The sequence below is a fragment of the Thamnophis sirtalis genome, unplaced genomic scaffold (assembly GCF_051295495.1).
Source record: "Thamnophis sirtalis isolate CommonGarterSnake01/CBP01778 unplaced genomic scaffold, rThaSir2_p1.2 scaffold_9, whole genome shotgun sequence".
Lineage (NCBI taxonomy): Eukaryota > Metazoa > Chordata > Lepidosauria > Squamata > Natricidae > Thamnophis > Thamnophis sirtalis.
In genome coordinates this window covers 74016621-74033521 of record NW_028261389.1, presented here as the reverse complement: position 1 = coordinate 74033521, position 16901 = coordinate 74016621, and the positions used below count along the sequence as shown (strand labels likewise).

The 16901-nt window shown below is 48.1% G+C and overlaps 1 protein-coding gene across 1 annotated transcript in view; it reads left to right on the top strand.

The window, feature by feature from the left end:
- FOXM1 (forkhead box M1) overlaps positions 1–16901 on the top strand; it is a 37478-nt gene that overhangs the window by 8161 nt on the left and 12416 nt on the right. The window contains exons 3-4 of the mRNA XM_087722571.1: positions 5706–5909; positions 13022–13150. Of these exons, the coding sequence (XP_087578697.1) occupies positions 5706–5909; positions 13022–13150 (333 nt within the window). The remainder of the gene's footprint in view (positions 1–5705; positions 5910–13021; positions 13151–16901) is intronic.

Here is a 16901-nt window from a genome sequence, read left to right as displayed (position 1 = left end):
TCTGTCACCCCATTGATCGCCATGGTTGATTCGGCTGATCTGGCTGGCTAGGCGGGTGTTCCCTTCCTCCCTCACTGCTCCAGAGGTGGGTTCCTACCAGTTTGCACCTATTCGGTAGAACCGGTTCGTCAAATCTACAGAAACCGGTTAGAAGAGGTTCCACCAGTGGACCCGGAAAGCAGGCCACACCTACAGAAGAGGTTCCAAAATTTTTTGAAACCCCCCACTGGTCCTTGGATATGATTATTCTACACTATCGTGCTCCTATTTATAAAACTCAGTGCCTCTGTGAAAGGTAAGGATGACGACTGCGTTTGTGGTGCAATCAGAACATTGCGTCTGTTGAAGTTGTTTTAACGCAAACCAAAGATGCCTCTTAAAAAACAAGTTTGCATCCTATTCTTATGCATGCCAGTGCTGTGTGTGAGGTAATTTAAGGCGGTTCTGACAAGTGTCGTCGGCATCTTCATGTCCGGTCACATGGGCGGCAAGCCACTCCCATCCGGTCACATGGGCGGCAAGCCACTCCCACAAAGGAGGCCACACCCACAGAGTAGGTTCGAAAATTTTTTGAAACCCACCACTGCACTGCTCCATGTGCGTCCCTCGCAAAGCTGTGCGCTCGGTAGAAGAGGACGACCATCCCAGATAGAAGGAGTGTACCGATCTTCGGTCAAGGGTATACGATAGCTGCGCTCCCCTGTTAGAACCTCCAAGCAAGCTCAAGGTCCTTCCCCTTCTCCTCCTCCTTCTCCCACCCCCACACTTTCTCCTTTTCCTCTTTCCTAGTTTCCCATTATTTTCATTTTCCTTCATATTTTATATTCTAATAAACATTTTTTTTGGATACCCAACCGATTAATGGACTTCTGAAAAGCAGAGGACCCCCTAATCATCCTCATGGCTCTTCTTTAATAGCAATAACCACGGTTCGCCCACATAACACCGATCCTCCGTGAGCTGCGCTGGCTACCTGTCGATCTCCGGGTGCACTTCAAGGTCCTACTCACCACCCATAAAGCTCTCCATGGTAGTGGATCTGGCTATCTGAGAGACCGCCTTCTGCCAATTACCTCCCTGCGTCCCATCAGATCGCATAGAGTAGGTCTCCTCCGAATTCCATCCACCAGTCAGTGCCGACTGGCGACTACTCGGAGGAGAGCCTTCTCTGTTGCGGCTCCGACGCTATGGAACAATCTCCCCGTGGAGATCTGCACCCTCACCACCGTCCAGGCCTTCCGCACAGCCCTCAAGATCTGGCTAGCCCGTCAGGCCTGGGGATAAGTTTTTACTTTCGCCCCTCCCGAATGTCGAGTGAATGTTGTGTTTTATTGTTTAATTTATTCTCGCTCACATTTCTTTTTGTATTTGTCCTACACTCCCTTTCCCCTTTTATTGTAAGCCGCCCTGAGTCCCCTCAGGGAAAAGGGCGGCCTATAAATGCATAATAAATACTAAATACTAAAAATACTAAAAATAGCAGTTAGAATTATATACCGCTTCATAGGGCTTTCAGCCCTCTCTAAGCGGTTTACAGAGTCAGCATATCGCCCCCAACAACAATCCGGGTCCTCATTTTACCCACCTCGGAAGGATGGAAGGCTGAGTCAACCCTGAGCCGGTGAGATTTGAACCGCTGAACTGCTGATCTAGCAGTCAGCTGAAGTGGCCTGCAGTACTGCATCCTACCCACTGCGCCACCTCGGCTCTCTATAGCAATAGCAGTTAGACTTATATACCGCTTCACAGGGCTTTCAGCCCTCTCTAAGCGGTTTACAGAGTCAGCATATCGCCCCCAACAACAATCCGGGTCCTCATTTTACCCACCTCGGAAGGATGGAAGGCTGAGTCAACCCTGAGCCGGCGAGATTTGAACAGCCGAACTGCAGAACTGCAGTCAGCTGAAGTAGCCTGCAGTGCTGTATTTAACCACTGCGCCACCTCGGCTCTTCTTTAAGAGGAGTCCCATTTGTCCGAAATGGTATAGGGATTCCTACCTGGAGCAGGGGGGGGGGGGTTGGATTAGATGACCTCCAAGGTCCTCTTCCCACTCTTGTTAATCCGCTCTCTTCCTACTAATTCCCTGCCATTTGATAAGCCGCCGAAGGATGCTCAGTGAGTCAGGCTTCCGAATGCAGTGTATTGTCATAATGTGGCAGGATGACTCAAAATTTCCAGTCACCTGAGCGTATCTTCACAAAAGAGCACATCGGCCACGTAGGACGATAGCTTTTGAGAAAGTTAAAAAGGTAGATACGAGACTGTGAATTATGCGTGGAAGAATTGCTCTAGGTGGGAAGGAGTTGAGCTTTCTCTTGATCGGGGAAAAAAGCGCTGAGGGGGGGGGGGAATTGCCATATTTTTCAGGCTATAAGACGCACTGGAGTACCACCAAGATTTTGAAGAGGTAAATTTTTTTTAAAAAAGTTTTTGCATTCTGCAGGCCTCCCAAACCCTCTGCACGCCTCGTTTTTTGTGAAAAACGGGGCACGCAGAGAGTTTGAGAGGCCTGCAGAGTGCTTCTGGGGGCTGGGGGGAGTGGCAAAAACAAGCATAAAACAGCCCAGTTTTTTGTGAAAACGGGCCCATTTTTTGCAAAAAAATAAAATAAATAGACCATGCGTAGCCTTTAGGAGGCTTGAGGAGTGCTCCTGGGGGCTGGAGAGGGGGTAAAAATGAGCATAAAACAGCCTGTTTTTTGTGAAAATGGCCCCCCTTTTTGCAAAAACAAAACAGAACAGGGCATGCATAGAGGTTTGTAGAGTGCTCCTGGGGGCTGGGGGGGGGGAATGAGCAAAAAATGCCCCCTTTTTTCGATCGTTCTTGCCTTCCCCAGCCCCTAGGAACACTTTGCAAGCCTCCCAAACCCACTGCATGTCCATTTTTGCGAAGGAAGCGGGGTTTCGGGAAGCCCAAAATGCTGTATTCCGTGTATAAGAGGTGGATTATGCAAAATATCTTTAAAAGAAGGATAAAGTTTACTCCTCAGTTATTCTTACTAGGTACATGTACTGACTTTACAGTGGTAGAGACTAACTTGATTCTGCACCTAATAACGGCAGCAAGGCTGTTGGTGGCGCAATACTGGAAGAAGGAAGACTTGCCTACAACTCAAGAATGGACATTGAAAGTCACAAACTTAGCCGAGATGGCTAAAATATCGGCATATCTTAAAGATCACTCAAATGAGAGATATAAACGAGACTGGAAAAAATGGATTGACTATATACAAAACAAATACGAGACTGAGAAATTCCAGATAGCCTATGCTTAAGATCAGGGATGATTTAAACTGTTCAAAGTTAGTGTAACAGGAAGAAGCTAAGATCAATGTAGAGATGTTATTAACCTCTTTTTTTTATTTCTTTTGTCTCAATATATTTTAGACTGTGTTTGTTAAAAATCTATACCGTGTACGGGCTCTGGGAAGTCGGGGGGGGGGAGGGAGGGGGGGTGTTGGGGGGGGCATATACTATGTGTTAGATTTCCATGTAATGCAAAAAAACCCACTAATAATATATATATATATAAAAAATGTATAAGACGCACCCAGATTTTCCCTCTCTTTTTTTTGGGGGGGGGGGGGGAAGGTACGTCTTATACTCTGAAAAATACGGTAATACACATCTGCTTAAGGGGGAAAAAATACAGTAGAGAAAAATTTCTCTACTGAACCCGTGGACCAGAACGATTTGGGTGGCGCTTTCCGTGACCAGCACCGCTTCAAGGTGCTGGTTGCTACCTATAAAGCCCTACATGGCATCGGACCTGGGTACCTGAGAGACTGCCTCCTGCCGATTACCTCTCTCAGACCAATTAGATCGCACAGGTTAGGTCTCCTCCGGATTCCATCTGCCAGCCAATGTCGGCTGGCGACTCCCCAGGGGAGAGCCTTCTCTGTTGCAGCTCCGGCCCTCTGGAACGAGCTCCCTGTTTAGATCCGGACCCTTACTTCCCTCCCGGCCTTCCGCAAAGCCACTAAGATCTGGCTGCTCCGGCAGGCTGGGGGGGGGGGGGGGGCTGAGAAGCATTTACCTGTTGGTTTTGTTTTTAATATGTTGTCTTTGTCTCGTTTCCCCCCTTTCCCTTGTCTTTTGTGAGCCGCCCGGAGTCCTCCGGGAGTGGGCGGCATACAAGACAAATAGATAGATAGATAGATAGATAGATAGATAGATAGATAGATAGATAGATAGATAGATAGATAGATAGATAGATAGATAGATAGATAGATAGATAGATAGATAGATAGATAGATAGATAGATAGATAGATAGATAAATAAAAGTCATCGTCATAGTCTGCAAACTTGCGGCTTTATACAGTCCTCGACTTACAACGGTCCAGTTCACTCTTGTTAAAAAAGCACCTTTGGTACACTGAAGAACGTTTAATGCCTGTTACGGTGGGACGTGGTTGCCCTAAATGAAGATTTTTCTTTTCTTTTGGGGAAAATGTCAAAATTCAGCCAGGTTAGTAGCTGAAGATGACATGACAGCAGTGTTCCAATATCTTAGGGCTGTGATGGTGAACCAATGGCACGCATACTACAGGTGGCAGACGGAGCCCTCTGCGGGCACACGAGCCCTCACCCCGGCTCAGCTCCCTCACCTCCTGCTGGCCAGCTGATTTTTGGGTTTCTACTGCGCAGGCGGGAGATGCGCATGCTTGCATGGGGGCGGGGAATCATTTATAGAGAAGCTGGTCATTTGCATCTTTTTAGAGGAGGGGTGTCAAATTTGATTTCGTTGAGGACCGCATCAGGGTTGTGTTTGACCTCGGAGGGGCGTGGTCGGGGAAGGTGGGTGTGGCCAGCTCAACATCGCTTGTGTCGGGGGTACCTGTGGTGGCCAGGTGCTAAGACAGGACTTCCCTGAGAACCCTCCCTTACTCTCATAATTTCTCTTCTTTCCTTCCTTCCTTTCTTCCATCCATCCATCTTTCCTTTTTTTTTTCCTTTCCTCTTCATTCTCTGTTTCCTTCTTTTTCTTTTTCCTTGTCTTTCTTCTTTCCCTTTCTCCTTTCCTGTCCCATCTTACACGCTCAAATGCAAAAGGAGAAACATCATTTCTCCTTTTGTGTTGATTTGGTTTTGCTAGCTCTCAGCCAGCGAAAATGGAGCCCATGTGCATCCCCCACCAATCATGGCCAAAAACGGGGTGGGGTGGGGGCTCCATTTTCATTGGCAAAGGCACCACGGGCCAGATCTAAGCACCCCGCGGGCTGGATCCAGCTGCCCGGGCCTTGAGTTTGACACCCCTGCAACGTTTGAGACAGTGGTGGGATTCAGCCAGTTCGCACCGATTCGGGAGAACCAGTAGTTAACTTTCTAAGCAGTTCGGAGAACCGGTTGTTGGAAGAAATCTCCTTTTGATTTTTTCCACTTTTACAGGGCTAATCCTGTAAGGAAGGCAGGAAGGAAACATTCTGGTGTTGTTTCTAGCCTAATCTTTATTGCCCTGCTTACAGAAACTGCCTCTCTGGTTAACCCTTATGACATTGTAACAGCTAAGGCAAAGCGCCCATCGACGTGAGTGGCATTGAGTTGGCCACGCCCACCCAGTCACATGACCACCGAGCCCCACTTGCCCGGATGGTCATTAGGGCAGCGAACCGGTTGTTAAATTATTTGAATCCCGCCACTGGTTTGAGAGGAGCTTTGTGCGATGTCCTTCTGTCTTAATTTTGACTTTTGCTCCCGTACTGCAGACTGAGGGAAGTCCCACAGCCGCCACCGTCTCTTCTCCTCTACGGAAGGAATCTTTTTCTGAACGACCTCCCTACTCTTACATGGCCATGATCCAGTTCGCCATCAACAGCACGGAGAAGAAGCGCATGATGCTGAAAGACATCTACACCTGGATCGAGGATCATTTCCCCTATTTCAAGCATGTTGCCAAGCCAGGCTGGAAGGTAAAACATCTTTTGATCTGTAAAAAAAAAAAAGTATCGGTAAAGACGATTTATTCCTATAAGATACTAGCTGATAACCCGGCGTTGCCCAGGTATTTATTTATAGGGGGAAAATATCCGGACGAAACATAATTTCTAATGTTGGATTTTCCCCCTTACTAGAGGGAGCCCTCTTATGGAGTACTGTGAAGCCGTTACCATGGCAATTCCACAGCGCTGCACAGTAAAAGCCATTTTACAGCAGTACAGTAGAAGCCATTTTAAGGCACAACAGGCTGTACCTTAACACACACCCTGAATGGTTTTAGGGGTGTTGTACTCCCACAGTATTTGTTTCCAGAGAGTAAGTAATCTGTACTAAATTGGTTGAAATTGCTCGAGGTGTTCCAGAGTTATGCTGGAACGCACGCACGCACACACACACACACACACAGAGCCATTTTTATATAGAGAGAGATTATTAAAATGTACAACACAGATAGCCGTCGACTTATGACCACAACTGAGCCCAAAGCTTCCGTTGTTAAGTGAAACCTTTGTTAAGGTGAGTTTTAGCATGTTTTACGAACTTTCTTGCAGAAGTCATTAAGCGAATCTCTGCAGTGGATAAGTTAGTAACAGGGTTGTGAAATCTACCCGGCTTCCCCATTGATTTTGGTGGTCAAAAGAGGATCACGTGACCGTGGGGCACAGCAACGGTCGTAAGCACAGAGTCTCCGAGATTCACGGAACAGATCTTCAAACTCCTGAAACGAATCGAACGAACGAATGAACGAATTGTTTCCTGCAAAAGCCAGCTCCCTTTTCGCTCCTCTTTTATTTCCTATGGGAGGGATCAATCACCTTCCCCCTGTGGCTTTACAACAAAGTCTATCCTGATTTCTGAGTTGTTCTTTTCGGTTCCACCACAAAACCGCAAACGACAAAATCACGGTCGACGAAAGCGCGTATGTGACGTCATCACAGCGCGACGGAAAAGTTCAAAAAATGTAAAAATAAAGCGAAAACCTTACCCTAACCCCCCCCAAACCTAAACCTAACCCTTAACCTAGCGAAAAACCTAACGCTAACCCTTAACCTAACGCTAAATGTAACGCTAACGCTCTAAACCTAACCCTTAACCTAACCCTAACCCTTACCTTTATGTGAATCGGCTTGCTGTAATTTAATTTTTATTTCAATTTTTCGATCTTTTTCATCGCGCTGTGATGACGTCACATACGCGCTTTCGTCGACCGCGCTTTTGTGGAACGCGGTTTTGATGGGTTACGGTTCTTTTCTTCTGGCAGCTCTGCGCATGTACACACTGGGAACAGGCTCCAGCTGTTCCTCTGCCTCACCGCTGTTGAGCTCAGAAGGCAGCTCATCACTGCCAGACGGTCTCAGCTGTATCTCTGCTTCTGATGCAGAGCCGTTCTCCTCCCCACCCTCCTCACTGTCCAACTTTGCTGCCAGCTCTGCTGGTTGCTGGTGGGCCACAACACTTGGCAAACTTGGAGATGTGGGGACTTCAGTCTCCCAGTGTTGCAGCAGATTGAGGTTTGTAATCTACTTACGAAAGACCAGGACTTGAGACCACGAAGGTGAGAGAAACAGGATTATTTGATGCATCGAGTTCAGCATGTTCACACACCAAAATCTGAACTGCCTGGGCTCTGCCCAGGATGCTACTTTTATGCCGTGTTCCACACTGTGCATTCTCAAGGCGTTTCCATACACGAGACAAACATGACATTTCAAAAAGGGGAAGTTCATTTGGAATGTTACAGAGAAGTACATAGGAGAAATACAAAAATGAGAAGTTCCTATAATGTCTTAAGCTGTCAGCAGTTTTTACCTCTGTTCTATCTCTCACCCACGCCTGGCTTCCTGTGCCCCTCCTTTACAGGGTCTTGCCACATTGTTCAGCCCTATTTTTAATACTTATGGGGAAGTTGGAGAGAAAGTTCACTCCAGCTAAAAGTCAACTTTGGAACTCCAGGGCACTAGAATGAAAAGCCAAGCTAATATGAATTTAGAAGGTCCATTCTAGTAAGACCACCTAACCTGGCCAGCCACTGGTGGGTTTACCTGTGCACCCCCTCCTGCATCACCAGAATTCCCCAGTTAATTATGCTATGCTGCCTGGGGAATTCTGGGACGTGACGCATATCTTAAAGCCACCCCTGGATGAAAAACATTGCTCTGAGATTTAGCTGCCAAAGTTTTTACAGACTCTGTCTTAGGGATGGGTGGAATAAATCTGCGGCTTGGGGGATGGGGGGGGGGAACCACTAGTGTAGCTCTTTCCTAAATCAGAACAGAAACAAATAAATAAAACATTGAAATCTTGCTCACATCATCCTGAATAATTCACCGGCAAAGGGCTATTCTCACAGCGAAACGGACCAGCAAACTATCCAGATAGCGTTGCTGCCTCCAAGAACCTGTAAAAAATAAATAAATCTCCATTTAGAGTTAGTGTCACCTTGGGAGCCGCTAACGTCATATATTCGTCCTCCAGTGTAAGATTTGCTGTCGTCTTGTCTCCTCAAACCCGCCTATATCCTTTGCAGCAGACAGGACATGTTCTGTCTTAGGCTTCCCGAGAGCATGAAACAAACTCCTGGTCCCGACAAAACCCCCTTTTATTCATTGACTGTAACTTCTGCTCATTCGCATCCAGCAAAGTCTTTCAAGGGAAGATTTACAGTCACAGACCTTCTCTGGCTTGGAGAGCTGCCAGGCCCGATATCTGCAAAACTTTGGCAAGGAGTCTCGGGAGAGTCACGAACCAATTAAGCGAACTAATTGTCTCCTGCAAACTCCACTCCCCTTTCGCTCCTCTTTTATTCCCTCTGGGTGGGGTCATTCATCATCCACCTGTGGCCTTACTCCAAAGTAAGTCCCTGTTCTTTAGCTGTTCCCTTCATCTGGCAATTCTGCGCATGCACACACTGGGAACAGGCTCCAGCTGTTCTTCTGCCTCACTGATGTTTGACTCTGAAGGCAGCCAAAGGGCGACCCTGTTCTGACCTAGGTTCCCCCCAAAAGTGCGAAGCAGATTCCTGGTCCCGACAACACCCCTTTTACTAAATGAATGTGAATTCCTCTCATTCACATTCAGCAAAGGCCCGGTAAACAGTCTTTCAAAAGTGAATTCATGGCCACAGACCTCATCTAGCTTGGAAAGCTGCCATGTCAATATTTTCCAAACGCAGTGCTGCGGAAGGAAAGACTTGGCACAGAGTCTCAGAGATTCACGGACAGATCTTCACACTCCTGAAACGAATGAGCGAATTGCTTCCTGCAAAAGCCCACTCCCCTTTCGCTCCTCTTTTATTCCCTCTGGGTGGGGCCATTCACTGTCCACCTGTGGCCTTACTCCCAAATCGACCCCTGTTCCTTAGCTGTTCCCTTCATCCGGCAACTCTGCGCATGTGCACACCGGGAACAGGCTCCAGCTGTTTGTCTGCCTCACTGACGTCTGACTCCGAAGGCAGCTGAGGCAGCTGACTCCGAAGGCAGCTGATAACTGCCAGATGGCTCTGGCCCCCTCTCTGCCTCCAACACAGAGCCCTCATCAGAGTCTTCTCCAGAGTCCAGGACTGGCCCATGTTCCTCCCCAACCTCCTCACTGTCTGAATATGCTGCCAGCTCCACAGCAGAACCAGCAGAACCAGCCAATCTCCGTTCAGAGCCGAGGTGGCGCAGTGGTTAAATGCAGCACTGCAGGCTACTTCAGATGACTGCAGTTCTGCAGTTCGGCTGTTCAAATCTCACTGGCTCAGGGTTGACTCAGCCTTCCATCCTTCCGAGGTGGGTAAAATGAGGACCCAGACTGTGGGGGCGATATGCTGACTCTGTAAACCGCTTAGAGAGGGCTGAAAGCCCTATGAAGCGGTATATAAGTCTAACTGCTATTGCTATTGCTAAAATGAATAAAAACCTGAGAGCGTAAATGTTTATCCTGGGCGCTTCAATTCCCAAAAGGCTCTGATCTCCAGATGGTTGTTAAGGAAGAAAAATAGCTCCCGAAGGACTGATCATTTTTTGCAAAAACTGCTTAACAGGAAATTCGTTTAGAAAATCCAGCCTCCTCCGTGACGGATTCAAACCGGCGATTGATTAGACGAAAAGAGGATCCCCCCCCCCCCATGGCTGCTTTGATGCCGGATCGCTTACAGCTCACTCCTCGACTTACGACCGCAGCGGAGGCCGTCGCTAAGCAAGGCAGTTGTTGGCTGGGTTTGACCTTCCTTGCCACATTTGTTAAGCGAATCACTGCAATTGTTGAGCTAGTAACATGGTTGTTAAGTGAATCTGATCCATGGCTTCGGTTTGTCCGAAGGTCGCAGAAGGGGAACACGTGACCCCCAGAGATACCTCACAACCGTCATAAATACGTGCCAGAGTGCCAGAATTTTGATTATGTGACCACGGGGATGCGGCAGTGGTCGTAAGTGTGAAAAACAACCGTTTTCTTCAGTGCCGTTGTAACTCCAAACAGTCACGAAACAAATAGTTATAATTTGAGAACCAAGGTTCCCCTCACATATGTGCTAGCCGTTCCTGACTCTAGGGGGTGGTGCTCATCTCTGTTTCAAAGCCGAAGAGCCAGCGCTGTCCGAAGACGTCTCCGTGGTCATGTGGCCGGCATGACTAAATGCCGAAGGTGCACGGAAGGCTGTTACCTTCCCACCAAAGGTGATCCCTATTTTTTCTACTTGCATTTTTACATGCTTTCAAACTGCTAGGTTGGCAGAAGCTGGGAGAAATAACAGGAGCTCACTCTGTTAGGCAGCGCTTGGGATTCGATCCGCCGAAACGCCAATCTTTCTGATCGACAAGCTTTAGCGTCTTAGCCTCTGAGCCACCGCGTCCCTATATTGAGGGCTACCTGTATAGCAATTCTGCTCCCCTTTCGTTCCAAGGCCATTAAATTCATGCGATCATAGACGTTTGGCCTCTTAAATTTGGGGTACTTGAGAGACCGCCTGCTGCCAATTACCTCCACCAGACTGATTAGATCCCACAGAGTAGGCCTCCTCCGAATTCCATCCGCCGGCCAGTGTCGTCTGGCGACTACCCGGAGGAGGGCCTTCTCTGTGGCTGCTCCGACCCTCTGGAACGAACTCCCCTTGGAGATTCGCACCCTCATCACCCTCCAGGCCTTCCGCAAAGCCCTTAAAACCTGGCTGTTCCGACAGGCCTGGGGCTAAACAATCGTTGCCCCTATCTCGAATGGTATGATTGTTGTGCTTTTAAATTATGTATTGTGTTGTGTTGGTGTTAAACTGTTTGTATCCCCTTTCCCTTGCTCAACTTGTGAGCCGCCCTGAGTCCCCCTCGGGGGAAAAGGGTGGCATACAAATGAAATAAATGAAATGAAATGAAATTGTGAAATAAAATTGCTCTAAAAGGTTTATTTATTAATTCTTTTGGGCCGAATTGACTGGTCATTTATTTATGGACGCTGTTGTAAGTGATTCTGCCTCTTTATGTCCCACTTCTAAAATAGTTTTACCTCTCTCTTTTCGTCCTTCCTTTCTCCTTTCTTGTCCCACTCTCTCCATGGGTATATTCAGTATTCTCTGTCATATTCCATCCATCCGGTTCAATGGGCTACGACCCGTGAAAGCAAGAATATTTGTAGACCAAATATTTGTATATTTGTAGTGTATATTTTCTTGGAGACGTTTCATTGCCAAAATAACGCCATCAGTGCACTGATGATGTTACCTAGTTTGGTAATGAGACGTCTGCAAGAAAGTAACCATGCTCAGAGAGCACCAAGGACCCCACAGTCATAGTCCACCTCCTCCATCATCATTTCTCAAACCCTATTCCCTTCTAGCACTGATGATATCACCTACTGTATTTTTCGGAGTATAAGACGCATCTTTTTCCCTCGAAAAAGGGGCTGAAAATCTGGGTGCGTCTTATACACTGAATACAGCATTTTTTGCCTCCCAAAACCCCGCCCCCTTCACCAAAATGGCCCTGTATGGCTTTTAGGAGGCTTTCAGAGTGCTCCTGGGTGCTGGGGAGGGCAGAAATGAGCAAAAAAAACGGGCTGATTTTTGCTCAATTTTAACCCCCGAGCCACCAGGAGCACTCTATAAGCCTCCTAAACGCTATCCATACCCCCTCTTTTTTTTTTGACAAAAAATGGGCCGTTTTTTGCTCATTTTTGGCCCCCCTCACCCCCAGGAGCACTCTACAAGCCGCCTAAAGGCTATATATGCCCTTTTTTTTGAAAAATTTTTTTGCCTGTTTTCGTGAAAAACGCCCTGTTTTTAGGAGGTTTGCAGAGTGCAAAAACTTTTTTTTATTTATTTTTTATTTTTTTTATTTTAATTTTATCAATTTCATATATACATTCACAATTATATGATCTCATAACTGTTATTAATAATATGTATTTATAACAATTTTTCCCTACTGTTGACAATATACTTGAAGATTGCTTTTTTAACATCCCATAGATCCATCTTATCTTACAACGGTCCTACTTCTTCCCTCCCTCCCTCTTTCCTTCCCTCGTTTCTTCTCTCCTACTCCCCTTCCTTCCCTCCTTCCTTCCCTCCCTCCTTCCCCTCCTCTCCTTCCCTCCTTCCTTCCTTCCTTCCCTCCTTTCTTTTCTCCTTCTCTCCTTCCTTTCCCCCTTCCTTTCCTCCTTCCTTCCCCCCTTCCTTCTCTCCTACATTCACTCCTTCCTTCCCTCCTTTCTTCTCTCCTCTCCTTCCTTCCCTCCTTCCTTCCCTCCTTGCTTCCCTCCCTCCTTCCTACCCCCTTTCTTCTCTTTCTTCTCTCCTTCCTTCCTTCCTCCTCTCCTTTCCCTTCTCTCCTTCCCCTTCCTCCCCTTTATCCTTCCCCTCTTCTTCCCATTCTTCCCCTCTTTCCTACTTTTTTTAAAAATTGCCTCTTCAAAACCTTGGTGCGTCTTATAATCCCCAAAGTACGGTAGTTTGGTAACAAGACGTCTGCAAGAAAGCCACCATGCTGAAAGACCACCAGGGACCCCGCAGTGTGGCAATAACAACGCTTCGACTTTATGTACGTCTTACCCTCCTAACTTGGCTACCTGTTTTGTAACGGAAACCAATGAACGTTTTATCTTTGCAACGCAGAACTCTGTCCGTCACAACCTTTCCCTTCACGACATGTTTGTTCGGGAGACCTCTGCCAACGGGAAAATTGCATTCTGGACCATTCACCCTGAAGCAAACCGCTACTTAACGCTGGACCAGGTGTTCAAGGTAAGTTACCAGGTAGGGAAGGAATCTTCCCCCTACAATGTATTTATCTAAATCAGGGGTCAGCGACCTTAAACACTCAAAGAGCCACAAAGGTCCTAACCGGAAGCCCCTCATTCAATTCTGGAGATGACCGGAAGTCCGGTTCCCCCACCATAGAGTCTCTTCCTAGCGCGGCATCCTTTTTCCTCTGCTGACTGGAATTCCGGTTCCCCCCACCATAGAGTCTCCTCCTAGCACGGCATCCTTTTTCCTCCACCTATCCTAACCGAAAGTCCTATCAATTGTGGAGCTGACCGAGGACAGGGAGCCGCAGCAGAGGGATGAAAGAGCCACATGCGGCTCCAGAGCCATGGGTTGCTGACCCCTGTCTTAAGGACACTTTGCGGTCTATTTACAGACTTAACTTAAGACCACCATTTTTGTTGCTAATTGAGACATTGGTCAAGTGAACTTTGCCCCCTTTTGCCACTTCTCCTGCCACCGTTGTTAAGTGAATCGTTGCAGTTGTCGAATGACTAACACCGTTGTTAAGTGGATCTGGTTTTCCCATCGTCACTGCTGGTCAGAAGATCGCAAAAGATGATCCCCTCAGGACACGGCAACGGTTATCCATGTGAGTCAGTTCCCAAGCGTCTGAATTTTGATCCCACGGACATGGGGAGGGTGCTGCAACGGTCGTTAAGCGTGAAAAAACGGTCATAAGTCCCCTTTTTTCCCAGTGCCGTTGTGACATTGATTGGTCGCTGAATGAACTGCTGGAAGTCGAGAACTACTTGTATTTCCACTCAGCGCATAGTTTTAAAAAAGAAGAAAAGAAATGAATAGAACTGCAAATGGTTCCAGTCTTTTGTTGACGGAAAGAAAACATAAAATGTAGATTTTTATATGTGTCTTGAGAGCCAGCCCTCGTTCACACAGACCTTACAGCATCCCCATGGTCACATGATCTGCGTCCAGGCGCTTGGCCACTGTCTCATATTTATGACGGTTGCAGTGTCCTGGGGTCGTGTAATCCCCTTTTGTGACCTCCTGATAAGGAAAATGAGTGGGGGAAGCCAGAATCACTTCACATTCGTGCAACTTGTTTAACTGCAGGGATTTAGTCGACAACTCGTGGCAGGAACGATCGTATAATGGGGGGCGAAGCTCTCTGGACAACTGTCTCGTTTAGCAACAGACATTTTGGCCTCAATTGTGGTCGTAAGTCGAGGACTACCTGTGCTAAGTACTTAGGAACAAGAGATGACTTTCATCGTGAGCGAAAACAAAATGTGTTCTGTCAGATCGTTTTAGAGGCCTGGAGAATGGAAAGAGCCAAACAAATCCATCTCCGCTTATTTTCCTGTACTTTTAAAAACGGCGGGCACATTGTCTTTCCGGGAGATGTGTGGGTTCAGGGGTTTGTTCCGCAATCATATGGTAGGTCTGTCACCCCCCATCTTTATCCTGGAAGTATGGTATGATTTGGATTTGGCTTCGTTGTGGCCTGTTGCCCCCCCTTCCTCACCCCCTCACCCGCCCACCCCACAGCTGAATCAGATGAGGAGGAGGCGTGGCTCAGCATCAAGGCAACCTGAAAGCTTTGAGGGGGAAGAGGGACAGAGGCGGAGCCTGGGCCGTCCGTTAGCCCTCAGATGGAGAGTCAAAAGCCCCCAGGTCTGGAGGTGGCTGATGAGGAAGAGGAGGAACAGCTGGGTCCAGTGCCTGATGCGCGGATGCACAGAAGGCAGAGGAGAGGAGAGCATTGGAAATCTATGGGCCGGTCCTTGGGAAGGAAGAGCCACCACTGCTAGCGAAGCCCCACCCTAGCTCTGGGGATAAAAGGCAGGGGGTGGAGATGAATAGATGTGGCAGAGGAGAGGAGAGCAGTGGAAATCTATGGGCCGGTCCTTGGGAAGGAAGAGGCATCGCTGCTAGCGAAGCCCTACCCTAGCTCTGGGGATAAAAGGCAGGAGGTGGAGATGAATAGATGTGGCAGAGGAGAGGAGAGCATTGGAAATCTATGGGCCGGTCCTTGGGAAGGAAGAGCCACCGCTGCTAGCGAAGCCGCACCCTAGCTCTGGAGATAAAAGGCAGGGGGTGGAGATGAATGGATGTGGCAGAGGAGAGGAGAGCAGTGGAAATCTATGGGCCGGTCCTTGGGAAGGAAGAGCCACCGCTGCTAGCGAAGCCCCACCCTAGCTCTGGGGATAAAAGGCAGGGGGTGATGAATAGGTGTGGTAGACAACTATTCATCTCCCTGTCGGACAGATGTCAGCCTGCGGTGAGAGAGAAACTGTTTGCCGGGGCTACTGGTGCTCCTAATAAAGGAATCTTTGAGTTAACCTTGTCGTGTTTGGAGAGCTGGGTCAGAACCAACAACTTTTCCTTAACTTTCCTTGATTCCTAGCTATAAAAAGCTACCAGGTCTTAAGATGCACGTCTACCATCATCCACAATCTTCCTCCGGAGTCTGTTTCTTTCACATAAGAACAATGACAAGCTGGGACCTACCTCGGGTACCCCAGATTGGCTGGAGCAAATATAACGTGGGTCTCAGCCAGGTTATAGTCTAGATATAGGTTGGGATCCGTTTCCAAATCAAATTCCAAGTTGCATCCACCGGGTATTGGATCTGGGTAGAACGAAACGAAATAAAATCAAGAGACAGGAGTAAGGAAGGGCAGAGCCACTGATGTATGTTGAGATGGGGGAGGGGGGGGAGAGATGGAGACGGAGCCTGGTCCATCTGTCAGCCCTCATATGGAGAGTCAACAGCTCACAGGTCTGGAAGTGGCTGATGAGGAAGAGGAGGAACAGCTGGGTCCAGTGCCTGACACACGGATGCGTAGAAGGCAGAGGAGAGGAGAACAGTGGAAATCTATGGGCCAGTCCTTGGGACAGAAGAGCCCCCGCTGCTAGCGAAGCCCCACCTTAGCTCTGGGGATAAAAGGCAGGGGGCGGAGATGAATAGATGTGGCAGACGCTTCAAGGTGCTAGTTATCACTTATAAAGCCCTTCATGGTATTGGACCTGGGTACTTGAGAGACCGCCTGCTGCCAATTACCTCCCAAAGACCCATTAGATCGCACAGGGTCGGCCTCCTCCGGGTTCCGTCTACCAGCCAATGCCATCTGGCTACGACCCGGGGGAGGGCCTTCTCTGTTGCAGCTCCTTTGGAACGAACTCCCCGCGGAGATTCGGACCCTCACCTCTCTCCCTGCTTTCCGAAAAGCCGTTAAAACCTGGCTGTGTCGGCAGGCCTCGGGTTGATGAGTTCCCTTCCCCTCTCAACAGGTGTGGTTGTTGGTCATTTTAAATGTCTATTTTGTACTTGTATGTTTCCCTTTCCCGTTTAAGTTGTTCGCCGCCCTGAGTCCCTTTTTGGGAATAGGGCGGCATATAAATGAAATAAAACTTAAACTTAAACAGACAGCTATTCATCTTCCAGTCGGACAGACTTGCTAGCCTGCGGTGAGAGAGGAACTTTTGCCGGGGATGCCGGCACTCCTAATAGCAATAGCAATAGCAGCTAGACTTATATACCGCTTCATAGGGCTTTCAGCCCTCTCTAAGCGGTTTACAGAGCCAGCATATTGCCCCCAACAACAATCTGGGTCCTCATTTTACCCACCTCGGAAGGATGGAAGGCTGAGTCAACCCTGAGCCGGTGAGATTTGAACAGCCGAACTGCAGAACTGCAGTCAGCTGAAATAGCCTGCAGTGCTGCATTTAACCACTGTGCCACCTCGGCTCTAATAAAGGAATCTTT